The sequence below is a fragment of the Choloepus didactylus genome, chromosome 9, assembly GCF_015220235.1.
Source record: "Choloepus didactylus isolate mChoDid1 chromosome 9, mChoDid1.pri, whole genome shotgun sequence".
Lineage (NCBI taxonomy): Eukaryota > Metazoa > Chordata > Mammalia > Pilosa > Megalonychidae > Choloepus > Choloepus didactylus.
Genome location: NC_051315.1, coordinates 72,258,202 through 72,271,988, shown reverse-complemented (window position 1 = coordinate 72,271,988; position 13,787 = coordinate 72,258,202). Strand labels below are relative to the sequence as shown.

Here is a 13,787-nt window from a genome sequence, read left to right as displayed (position 1 = left end):
CAATAGTCCATCATTCTGCACCAGAAAATCTGTTCCAAGCAAATCCTCTGGAGCCACATCACGGAGTCTTGAAGATACTGAAAGCTTATAATCAATGCATGATCCTCCAAGTTTATTATATACAGGACATTTTCATCATCATTTTATTTTTTCCAAGAAAACACATTGTGTTGTTTTCCACACATAATATCCATTTGCTGTGATTGTCAGATGGAGAAAGGGTGACTTAAGAAATTGCTTACTTCTCTTTTCTGTCTTTCTTTGCCTCCTAAATGCTGTAGATCCATCGATGCCTTGAGCACAAATACCACCCCTGCCCCATGTTCCAATAATCTATTTTTCCTAAACAAACTACCCCAAAACTTAGTGTCTTAAACAGTAATTTATTATTATTTCTAAGGGTCCGTTGTTAGAAGGGTCAAAGCAAGGAGATTCTCTTTTGGGGTCTCACATGTGATTGCAACCAGCTACTAACTCTGTTAGAAGACATTTGAGGGTGTCACTGGGCGGGACGTCACGCTGTCTCAGTGACATGGCTGGGAGCTGATAATGGCACTGGCTGGGAGCTTAGCTGAGGCTTTGACCAGAGCATCTACTCATGTAGCTTCAGCTTTTCAGAGAATGGTAGCTGGATTCTGAGAGACAGCATTCCAAGCAGGAAGAAATGAAAGCTGCTGGTCTTTTAGAGCCAAGGCATGGAAATGTGTGCAGCATCATTTCTGCCATGATCTATTGGGCAAAGCAGTCACAGAGCCCTTGCAGATTTGAGGAGAGGGGACCTAGACCCTTCCTCTGAAGGGAAGGAGTGTCAAACATTTTGGGCCAAGTTTAACCTACTTCACCCCTTTCTCCACCTGACAATTATCTTAAAGGATTGTCGACTCCAAAATTGTCAAACTGACAGCATAAAAGAAGACTGTACAGAAAACAAAGGAAACTAACTTTTATTCAGTACCTACTATAGGCCAAGCATGATGCCTCATAGTTTAGGTGTCTTCAAATGGCCCTATCTCTGCTCTTTACAGCATGAGGGAGGAAATGAAGAAGGAGGGAAGAGGATGTAGTAAATGGAAGTAAGACAGGAGGATAAACTCCTCCTCCTGTTGATCTTCAATGTAGCCTGACACTGGCTCCTACCATTTGTCTTCATCTCCAAGCTTTTATCCTATCTTGATCCTAGTCCTTTGCCATTGAGCCCTAATTCCAACAATTCACCTCCAAAAGTCTTGATATAACCTTTATCCACTCCTTAGACTCCATTTTTGCCTGTTGGAGTCCTGTTTCAGTCCACAGTAACTGCCACCTTTAATTTGATTTTGGTTGGCAGATGGAGAGGTGATTGAAATTAATCCTTGTTTTGCTAGAGTTGTTCCTGGCACACCAGGCTAGAACTCTGGATTCATTTTCCTATAGTCCAAAATGGATTTATTAGCTTTTCAGGGAATTTTTTGGAATCTTAGCACCAATTTTATGTAAATGTACATTTTATGGAAAGCTTACAAAATAATATAACCTATTTTGGAGTTAAGTCTTGTCCTTGGGGAAGCAGAAATTTCAAAAACTTTCACTGATGGACTGGCATGATCCTCTTATGATGTTCTAGGAGGCTGAACTCTGTTTTGCTTTCCTCCAACCTTGGATCTTCCCCAAATGCAGTCCTGGGCTGGATGTGGCCCTTGGTTGGAATTTATTCATCCTTCCTTTCAAGAGTCTGATTAGTCATCTGAAGGGAGGAAGCAGAAATAACCAATAATAAGTAGGAATTCAACTATTCAAAGATACTTTTAAAATATTGTAAGCTTTTATAGAGTAAGATTTTATATCTTCTCTAAAGTGAGTGTGACTGCGTGTGCCTGTGCATGCACCGCAGAGAAATTCTTTTAAAACTATTTTGTTTTAATAAGGCTTCATTGTTACAGTTGTTTCTTGAACTCTCTGCTTTCACTTGCTTTGATATGAATGGCATGTAAGTGAGAAGAACAAAGTGCCTCCTGACAGCTGCAAATGCTGTTAGTCACACTTGGTAAAGTTGCTTTAGCATCTTCCTGGTTAAAGCTGCTTGCTTTTTCCTTTCTAAAGTCTTAGTCTTGAATCTGAGAGGGAGGTGATTATCATTTCAAGTGTTTGGCTTTATCTCTTTTCTAAATTCTTTGGTTTTAAAAAAGTTAAGTGAAATGTGAAATATTTAGGTGTCACTGTGAAATGGGAACTGACTAGAAAGGCAGGATGGAAAAGGAACACCTATTCAGTATAATCTAAGAGCTGCTTTAATGATGATGGGCAGCCCTAAAATATAGGCCATTTCAGACTGGGAGACAACCAGGATTTCATCATTTTTAAATACATTTCTGCTTAAATAATTTTTTTTTTTTTTTTTGCCACAAGTATAAAGGGAGTCAAATAAAGTTTCTTACTTCAACCTCATATTCTCTGTCCTTAGGGTCACTTTGAAGGAATGAAGGGTGTTATATTACTGGGTAAATAGAGAAGTTTGAATCCACAGTATAACTTTACTCTTGAGCTCGTAAGAAAGACTTGTAGGCTATAAGAAGCCATCCAGACCAAGCAAGAACCAGCATCCAGGAACAGAGCACTTTGCTCCTCTCTCAGAATGAATAGAGACAAGAAAGCTGATGTTTATGCCCAAGAAAAGCAAAATTTCATACAACACTTCTCCCAGATTGTCAAGGTGCTGACCGAGGATGAGATGGGGCACCTAGAGACAGGAGATGCTGTTGCCCGGCTCAGGGAGATCCTGGAGTACACTGTCGTTGGAGTCAAGTACAACTGGGGTTTGACAGTGCTGGCGGTGTTCCAGGAGCTGGAGGCGCCAAAGAAGCAGGATGCCGATAGCCTCCAGTAGGCCCTGACTGTGGGCTGGTGTGTGGAAATGCTCCAAGCTTTTTTCCTGGTGTCAGAGGACATCATCGATTCATCCCTCACCTGACGGGGACGGCTTTGCTGGTATCAGAAGCCAGGCCTAGGTTTGGATGCCATTAGTGATGCCATACTGCTGGAAGCATGTATCTACCGCCTGCTGAAGCTCTACTGCCAAGAGCAGCCCTATTATCTGAAACCGATCGAGCTGTTCTGCAGATTTCCTATCAGACTGAGATTGGGCAGATGTTGGACCTCATCAAAGCCCCCCAGGGCAGTGTGGATCTTGGCAGATTCACTGAAAAGAGGTGCAAATCCATTGACAAGTACAAGACAGCTTTCTACTACTTCTACCTTCCTGTAGCTGCTGCCATGTGTATGGTGGACATTGATAGGGAGAAGGAGCATGCCAATGCCGAGAAGATCGTGCTGGGGATGGGAGAGTTCTTTCAGATTCAGGACGATTACCTTGACCTTTTTGGGGACCCCAATGTGACTGGCAAGATTGGCACTGACATCCAAGACAACAAGTGCAGCTGGCTGGTGGTTCAGTGTCTGCAACGGGCCTCTCTGGAACAGCACCAGATCCTGCAGGAGCATTACGGGCAGAAGGAGGCTGAGAAGGTAACCTGAGTGAAGGCGCTGTTCAAGGAGATGGAGCTGCCAGCTGCCTTTACACAGTACAGGGAAGACAGTTACAGCCGTCTTCTGGGTCTCATCGAGCCCCTCCCCCTGGCTATCTTCTTGGGGCTGGCGCACAAGATCTACAAGCGGAAAAAGTGACCCAAGAGACTGCAAGGGCTGGGAGGGGAGGCTCTTAATAAATTAGTCTAAACTTAAAAAAAAAAAAAAAAAGAAGCCATCCAACTTCTCTTGAAAATTAGGTTACCCTAGCACAGCCTGGCATGACTCCTAGAAAGTTGAAGTTGTTAGAAAATATCACATCGTCACTTCATTTTCTGAGAAGGCCATTACTTACCAAAAGTAAATGTAGCTTCACTCTACTTCAGCAGGTTTGTTTGGAAACGTTTCTGATTTTATTCATCCTTCAGCAACAATGTGTCAGTGGGCTCCCTACACATCCCATAGTTTGGCCAGTACAAAAATGGTTAGTGGGAGATGTTTAATGTGTCCAGGATCAAGAAAATACATTTAAAGAGAACAAGGAAGAATTTCATGATAGATGGTAAAAGAAAAGGCAAAATGAATTTACGAATAGATTGACTGCTGTGTCAAAACTAGGTTACCCTGCCAACTTAACAGTTTGAGGAAAGTCATTTAAGAAGCTTTTCTTTAGATAAAAAAAAAAATGGTAGTAGGTTGAGTATTAATAACTTTCATACATATGAATGTGTTTGTTTTTTGAAGGGGGAAAAAAAAAGCCTTATAGAAATATCGTTCATTTAGATAAAACTTCTCAGTCTTTTCTCACCCCTCAAGTTTGATATGTTGAAGACTATGTTACTTACTTCAGAGTTTTAGTTGATATCCTGCTGCTTCAGGATGGTCCTGTCAGTGTGGTATTTGTAGAGCACTCCAGCAACAGCCCAACACTGGCATGTGACTAATGCAGCCTGTCACCTGCAAGTCGTTCTGAGGATGGAAAGGGATTGTGATGAAGCCATTGTCCTTCCATTTGTTAATGTCATAAGTGACACCCTCAAGCCTGGGTAGGCAGTGCTGGGGGAAAAGTTGCTCCTTGTGCACCCCCTTGTTTCTCTGTCTCTCCTTTTGTCATTTGATTAACTTGTAGTTCTGTGCCACAGTGACAGTAATGTGCAGTAGCTCAATCCTTAGGCTAAAGAGCAAATGCTTCCCAGAGAGTCAGAATGTCTCTTTGAATATGAAATCATCCAAGGTCTTGGCCAGGGAACACTTGCATATGAAGGCTCCTAGCATCCATATTCTCTTCTATAACACTAAGAGAACAGGGCAGAGAGGTAACTGGCAACCTGTTTCCTTTGGAATTTGTAATCCCCTGACTAGTCCCAGAAATAGTCTCCTATATGCTGGGATTACTTAGATTTCCACAGGTCAATCTACAGAAGATGTATTACTAGATATCTAGTCTTCAAACTATGTAAACATTCTGCTCTTGCAAATGGCTTCCCATGTGACACTGTTTAGATGAGGAGAAAGTGGGCTTTGGAACCAATCGGATATAGCTTTGAAATCATGCTCCATCACTTCCTAGCTCTCTCTCTACCTTGTCAACAAATGTGGTTAATAATAAACCTATCACCTTGCAGGATGACAGAGAGGAGTAAATGAAATAATATATATATAAAGTACCTAACATAGTGCCTGAAACATAATAGAGATAAACACATTTTGCTCTAATATTAATAATGATAAATTTATTATATATTACATTAATTTATGTATATTGATAATATTATAATATATAAGCTTTTAATACTAGGGAAGTTACAGCAAACTACCTCAGTTTATTCAGGGATAGAGGGAAAAATTTCATGCATAAGTTCAGGCTAAATGAGCTGTTAATTATGCTTTTTTAGACACACCAGGGACTATGAAATCAATGTGATTTCTCATATTACATTAGGCCCTGACTCTAAATTCACAGGCAATGTTCATGAGTATTTTTTCTATATTATTCCTTTCTCATATTCCCTGATTTTCTGACCTGAAATTGCGTGCGCGCGCGCGCGCGCGCGCACACACACACACACACACACACACACACACACACTGAGTGATTTAGGTACAAAAATTACATCATAAGTCTTAAATCAAAGCTCTGTTAGCTCCTACCCATTCCTTTATCCAGTTGAATTAGCTAGAAATTCTGCTTTGAAACCTTAGCAGATTGTGGTCAGCATATTGCCTGTCTTGTGTGATGGATGCATTATGATCCTGGAAGGAACAGAAACTTTGGAATCAGACAGATCTTGGTTTGAATTCCTGCTTTGCCACTTGATAACTCTGTGACCTTAGGCAAGTTAAGTCACCTCTTCAGGAATTAGATTCCTTATCTGCAAAATAAGGATAAAAATACATAAATAGCAAAAACATAGTAAATGGTAAGGAGGATGCTTGTAAGAATTGAGTGAGATGATCTAACTGAAGTGTCTAATGTTAATTTCCTCCCCTTCCTTTCTGGCATTCTTGTGCATGTTCTTAATGGCAGTCTCAATACCTCTCTATGAAATAATTTGAGGAATGCCCATTTTAGAATGTCTACCTGACCATTTCTCTAGGCATAATAGAACCTGCAGATTAGATGAAGCAAAGCTTGTTCTTTATTCATCGTTTTAACTCTAATTCTGCCCATTGGAAATCAGAAAAATCCAGGGCATGTACTGTTCTAGTTGATAAGAGTGATGTGATTCGGCCTCAATCTCTGGTTTGTCCTCATAAATCAATTATAAAATCCACAAATTTAAGCATCCCTTTTCTGAATTTGCATTATAATTGGACTATAGCATACAATGAAAAGGCAGCTATGGAGCTGAAAATCTGTCCAATATTTGACTTTTGGTAATACAAAATAGATGTGTTTTATCAATGAAATGTGAAACTTCAGTGATCCTCTCTTCCCAAACTACTTTATAATATAAACTTAAATTAAGCCCATAGTGTGGCAATAAATGAGAGGGATTCATGGAAGTACTATATGATGGGAGGCAGAGATTAATGAGGGTAAAAATAGGAAACACATTTATAATCAATTTTACAGCTAGGAAAATAGTGTATTTAAATGCTTATGAGCTTATCTATAATTAAAATCCATCCTTGGTTTTCTAATTTAATACATATTTTAAAAAATTTCTGCTTCATATTCTACATTATCATAGTAGATATTGAGCATTACTATTTTTTAGCATAGTTTAATCTGTAAATCCATAAATATCACCAATAAGAAATACTTTAAGAAAATAGGTGATTTTTTTTTTCTTAGAATGATAAAATAATAAAACAATGGGTTGCTGGGGATACAAAGACTAATTTAACTTCAATTGCTATTCATTTCACAGTGTTTAATTCCAGTCCCTATAGGGCCATTGGAAACACAGTCCCAGATCAGCGTATCCAGTATAGGCTATTAAAAAGGTCATTTTCTCCCTGTTAATGACTTACAATTAAATGTACCTATAAACCTGGAACATCTAGTTACAACAATCCCTTTGGTTCTGAAAATCATTTCTGCTTCAATCATCCAACTGTGAGGTTTTATCGTGGATTTGCAATCATTCAGGGTATGTTAGCTGCCAATTTTTTCCATATTAAATGCCTTAAACAATGTATTTAAGCTCAGTAAAATGCTATTTATTAAATGCCTTAAACAATGTATTTAAGCTCAGTAAAACGCTATTTATTACACATTTTACTATATGATAAGCCTTGTTGTAGGCACTGTGCATACATTTAGTTGTAAACTTCTTGTTAAACCCCAGCAGGGAAATTATCACTAATTCCATTTCCATTGGAAATGTAGTTAAGAGGGTAAATGACTTTTTTGCCAGAGGATCAACAAAGACCAGGATTGTCAGAATCGATCTCTTTCCGCTAGTTCCTACTACCACCTTCTAATGCAAAATGGGCGAAATTCAATTCAACCGACAAATACTAAGTTCCCATTATGTGCCAAATACCACGTTAGGTTACGTGAAGGGAGCAAAGATTAATAAGAGCATGTTTTGGCAACCGTGGGATTCAAGAGTTTTCTCCTCCTTCATTTTTGATCTACAATGGCTCCCACTGCCTTTTGTACAAAATTCAGATTCACCAGCGCTAATCAAGGTAGCCCATCAACTCCCCCCATACTCCCCATACTTTTTTCAACCTCATTTCACTTGATTCTCTAACAATTGAATTTCCAACCAGGCCCCTGTGATATCATTCTATATTTGCTACTTCTATTTTAAGTGTCCTCTACCTCCAAACCTGCACCTAGCTCCCAGTCTGTGCCCATTGTCCTTCCTAGGTCTACTGCCACCAAATAGCCTAGGTATCTGCCCCGAGACTGTATCTTTATTCTGTGACCATTAATCAATTATGCAAGTAGTTAACACTGTATTTTTCTGTTGTTTTGTGCAGAGTCTTTGATTGTTTCAAGTGTTTGGGATAAGATTTACTAAAAGCAAGTCCCATATAATTTTGGATCCTCCTTTCCTGCCATCCAGTACCATCTGCTTGCAGCACTGTCTGATAGAACTTTCTGTGATAATGGAAGTGCCTTGAAACAGCACTCTTCTTTATAGTAGTCCCTTGCCACATATTCTTGAGCACTTGAAATGTGGTTAATGTGACTGAGAAAGTGAATTTAATTTTATTTCATTTTAATTTAAATAGCCACATGTGGTTAATGGCTATCATATTGGACAGCACAAAAAAGTGTTATGCAAAATATTGGTAATGAATAGACTATTGAATTTGTTCCAAATGGACTTATGACAGTGTGAAATTTTGTTAAATCATTCAGTTTATAACAAAATGATCAATGTATATGAGGAAGGTGGTCCTGGATTTTATGTGAAGAGCATTTATTCTTTCCTTTATGATTATTAAGTATAATTACAGAGTCAAAGAATATGTTACTCATTGCAAATAATAACCAGTAATTCTTCTAAATAGCTAAATAATAAAAAACTAAGTTCATTTTCTCTAATAAGCAGTGAATATTTCAACTTTTAGATTCAAATTTTTCTCATAGTATGGTTTTCTTTAAAACTTGTTCTAAAAGGCATTTTAATGATATAGAAGCTAAAATTTAAAATTACTAAACTGTAATTAAATTGATCAGAACCAAAATTGGTTAGCTGTGAATTCAAAATCCAGTCAGGGTTCACCTTTGAAATCACAGTAACATACTCCTTTTCAAATTAGCAATCAAAATTCTAATGTCTAAATTTTGAACTTACAAGCCAGGAAACACTCATTGACCTCCTGAAGCATCCATTATGTACAATTAATGCAAGTGAAATAGGAAGAAAATAATTACTGAAAATCAATGTAAAATAATTTTATATGATTACATATTCTGAGTGCACAGAAAATCTTTCTTGAAGAATGGCAACATGGCTTCTGCTTTTTAAATATGATGAAATCTTTCTTTAATCTACTAGCACTGGCTCACCGAACTGGAAATTTTAGCAATGGTCTTTGCCGCTGCCATTCATGATTACGAGCATACAGGGACCACAAACAACTTCCATATTCAGACGAGGTAAGTTAGATAAAGTATTAACAACTTTTCTAAGATACAATTTATGTTACTTAATTTTAAAAGAAAATTTTAAAATAACGAAGATTTCTAATAGGAGCAGGTTTGAGGGATTTTGGCAAAATTCATTAAGCTGCAAACATTTAATCAACTATTATTTCTCATTATTCTTGTATGTATTTTGCAACATGATCAGCAATTTAAAGAACATAAAAATGTGTAAAATAATTTATCTCTGCCCAGCACATATACTGTTAACTATCACAAAAGTGAGACAGCAAATCTTGCACCATTTTCATTTAAGGTGTCAGTGGGAGCGTCATTATCTGCTTGAAAGTAATAAAATTGCACGTCTGAACGAAAACCATACATCAAAGAAATTTCACTTCTAAGTTAACACAAAGTGTTAAATTTAAAATAATTGGCAAATGAGATTCTTTATTGATGGTGATAATGACTATTACTAGAATCAAACTATCAGAGTGAAAGATACACTAAGCTCTTTTAGGACAAGCTGAGATCTCAGTGCTGATGGGTCTAGGACCATCACGACCCAACTCACTTTTGACAAAGTTTATAAATCTTTCACTAATCAGGAATGTTTGAGACAGAGGTGTCAGGTAGAGACTGACATCCCTCTGGAATCATTGTAGATCCCTCTACTCCTGTTGAGGGGAAATAAAACCTAGTATACTTTTTTGTTTGTTTGTTCATTTGTTTTTTATATCAATATTTCTATATCTAATTCACAGCCATACAGAATTATTTGGATATGGAAACCATAGAACAGACATTATTAAAGTATTAGACATTTTAGAACTTAATAAGAACCTAAACTGGTGGAAATCCACATTATAGATCACCTGACGTAAGCATCAGAGTCTAAGAAAAGGAAAAGATCTAGAGAGGTGAGACAGCCTGTCCCTATGTATACAGCCAGCTGATGGTAGTGGCAGGATTGAGAAGCAGGATGCTACTCTCAGTCCATTCTGCTTGACAGGACTCAGCTCTCCCTGCCAGAAACACACACATGATAGTTCTAATCTTTTATGATCTGAAATGGGATGGGCTTGGAAATGATGACTCCTTGATGGAGATAGAGGAAGAGTTGAAATTGAAACATGAAACACTGGAGAAAGCATTTTGTCTATCCCTGGAATGGAAGAAACCCCAGCATTCCCCTGACTGACATTGCATGAAGGGAAAAGGAAGACTATGGAGTCTGGTAGTGCGGTGGGGTTGTGATTAACCTTGTGTTGGCAGAATATAGGGAGTTGTTTTTGTTTGTGTTAAACATCGAAGGAAAGGAAGACTATGCCTATCACTGTTGCTTATCAAAGGCTCTTCTACATCCACCTAATCCATAATGAGTGGGTTTTTAATTAAAGACAGCTCATTACTGAAATAGACACCGTATAAGACATTTTAAAAAGCTGAAGCAGTGGGTAGATGATTTGTGACCAATGGGATAAGTGAAGGTAATGAACCTGCCATCTCTGGCAGCAGAATTAGATCATTTCTTCTGGCTTTTTCCTTTTACCATTCATATGCAAAGGAATGATGTCTTAAGTGGCTTATACTTGGAGCTGCTTCAAGATAAAGGAGAAGGAGGAGAAATATTTCCAAATTTTATATTTAAACACTATATAAGAAAGAAACAAATGGCCTGCATGTTACTTATTTCTGAGAAAATGTTTAACAGGGACAATTATTTAATGGATTCATTTTACATGAACTTGAAAATTTTGTGAACAAAAACTTTGCAAAGTTCACAAATGCAATAATATAACATGCTTTTATTCTCAGTATTGCCTTTATATTTTGTCCAGTGAGAAATAAGATCTGAAGCCACTGAAAGGAATAATTCTATTGTATTTTTTCTTATTCTTTGTTATTTGGATTTAGATGTTTTTCTAAAACAGAAGTCCATTAATGTATAACACAAAATGACTGAAAAGTAATTTAGAACATAGTGCAAGGCTAGATTTTGGTTCCACATAGATATTATAATTCATGAAATCCTTGAAAGTGTAAATAAATGGAAATAATTTCCTCTTCATGAAAAGAAAATGCCGAGCTACATGTTGCCATGGATACTGGATGTTGCTTAGAGTCTTTTTCTTTTCTTAGCAGTCAAAGACCATCTCAATAAACATTAAGACCATGATATATTCCCAGTATCATGTTGTATTTATAAGACACAGTCACACACAGTTTGCCACAATTAAATCTGGTACAAAAACACATCTTTGCTTATTTCCAAAAGGAAGAGACAGTGATAATTATGTAGCTAGATCATGTACTAAACCTAACAAAAGTGCCATGGCGAGATTTGGGGCCATGTGATGTAAGTGATACATGATTGGCAAATCACAATTTTCCCATTATTTCAGCAACTTCCAGAAATAAACATGATGTTTTACTTGGGCAAGATTTTAATTCTCTCTTAAATAAGCATTGCGTGTATGCTTTCCTTGTTCAGCCTTCTGTGTACTGAGCCATGATTGTTTAGTAAGAAATTTCTAGGCTTTAGCTGAGATCATTAAAAGGAAATCTATTTTGGAGATATGTGCTGTTAGCTAAATGCCTACGTCATTCCACCTTTATGATAGTGCTAGAAATAAAGGAGGAAGTCATTATTCTAGTGTCTGATAGGTCGTTTCCCCTTTGTTGGATTAGTAATGAAACTTTATTATCTGGCAGACTATCAGATACAGATCTTGAGTAGGTTGCTTATAGGAGAGGCCAGATTTCTTTAGTTCTTTATTTGACCTTGCCTACTCTTTGGCAAACAATCAGTAGTAGCACCAGTTCTGGGTTCTAACTAGGACTGTACCCACCAAAAGCCTGAAACAGAAAGACTTAAGGCAGGAAAAACAAAACAGAAACAAACACTTGCCGACAGGGTGTATATCTACCTGGAGGAAGGAAAATGAAAGGAGCCTGGGTTGTTGGGGGAGGTGATAGCAAAGTTGCTACACTTTCCACTTGACTTTCCTTTTCCTATTTTTGCTGTCCTTCCTCCAATTTGCCAAGGTATACGAAGGGGTTCACCATTTTAAGCCATTGGTTATACTAGCTCTGCTTCCACTCCACTTGCAAAATGATCTGGCAATCTAGAAGGATAGAGGAAGGAGAAGCAGATACAAGCTGAGAATGCTTGGGATATTTTACACTTTATGCTAGAATACCAAATTCAGCAATGCAATTTGAAGTCATTTATTTATAAAATGATATGAAGGAACAGACAGGTAAGAAATAAAAACCTTTCCTTTATGAATTCATCATTTTAAAGCAAAGTGTTCAGAATAAATTGGTGTTGAAACATACTTTAAATCTTTGCTTAAAAAATGGTTGTACTCTTTAATTTAAAACAGAAGGTCTTATAATTTTCAAAGTTAATCACAGCATTATAAGGAAGGAAATACTAGAATCATAAATAGACCAAATGATTTTAGTCATCCTGTCTACCTTCTACCCCAAAGTAATTTTAGTCCCAAAGAATAGGAGTGATAATCCACTAGCTGAAACGGGTACAAAGAGGTTTATTTATTCACTTATTGAATGAGGATGTTAAGTAATTTTTTTTCTCCTTGGCATACCTAGGATATTTCACAGATATTTGGATTACAAATTGAAAGGAAAAGGCATAAACACATTTAAACTGTGATAATTAAAAGGAAACAGCAATTCCATAACTTTAGATATTCAATTATAGGACTTTTATTCATAGAATGTCTTGAAACTTCACTATCTTTTACTAGACACACATGATGTCTTTGTGTTTTAATTCTTAGGTCAGATGCTGCCATTTTGTATAATGATCGCTCTGTTCTTGAGAATCACCATGTAAGTGCAGCCTATCGACTTATGCAAGAAGAAGAAATGAATATTATGGCAAATTTATCCAAAGATGACTGGAGGTGAGATTCAGAGGAAGCCAAGAGGAAATTTAATTATAGGAAAAGGATCAATTGCCTGATTTAAAGTGAAGAAAACATAAAAATCAATGCCTTGCCCATGCTACAAACTCAGTAACAGTTGAATGGGTGACTCTGAGAAGTTTGGAACCTAGAAAACTTTATTCAGGAGCCAGGCTCTGTTACATGGAACTGAAATATTTCCAGGTCAATTCAGCATTGATATACATCAGAGCCACTTTATAAGACCCACACAGCACCCAACAGATACTTTAGGATACATAATTATGTACTCTCTGAAATGGGACCCTGCTTAATTTTTAGCAACTATGTGAGCCTATATAAATTCAAAATTTTACCCTCATACCAATTCCTTCATATTTTATTTTTCTATATGTGGAGTTCAACTTTTTTTTAAATAAAAATTCAAATATTTGAACATTAAAAATATAATATATTAAAATGACCAAAGTGCAGACATGGTATATGTGTTCCTAAGGCATCTGTTTGCTTAAAACAAATAACGTGGAATAGTGAGAATTTTGCCATGTAGGGAAAAATAACAACCATATCACTCACCATAACTTTTCCTCCTTTCTTCTTTATATTTTTGTCATCATCATCCCCTTCACTTGACTATAGAGTTGCCAGTTTTCACAAATAGAAATAAAGGATGTCTAGTTAAATTTTAATTTCAGATAAACGGTACATTTTTTGTGCATAGGTATGTCTCAAATACTGCATGAGATGACATACTTATACTAAAAAAAACCCCGTTTTTAAATCTGAAATTCAAGTCTAAC

At 37.0% G+C, this 13,787-nt stretch overlaps 1 protein-coding gene and 1 pseudogene across 2 annotated transcripts in view; both read left to right on the top strand.

Moving 5' to 3' along the window:
• The window catches only part of PDE1A (phosphodiesterase 1A), a 460,100-nt gene that overhangs the window by 379,522 nt on the left and 66,791 nt on the right, over positions 1–13,787 (top strand). For both annotated transcript variants that reach the window (XM_037849350.1, XM_037849349.1), the window contains exons 7-8: positions 8,967–9,067; positions 12,862–12,987. In XM_037849350.1, the coding sequence (XP_037705278.1) occupies positions 8,967–9,067; positions 12,862–12,987 (227 nt within the window). The remainder of the gene's footprint in view (positions 1–8,966; positions 9,068–12,861; positions 12,988–13,787) is intronic.
• LOC119544163 lies at positions 2,500–3,660 on the top strand (annotated as a pseudogene).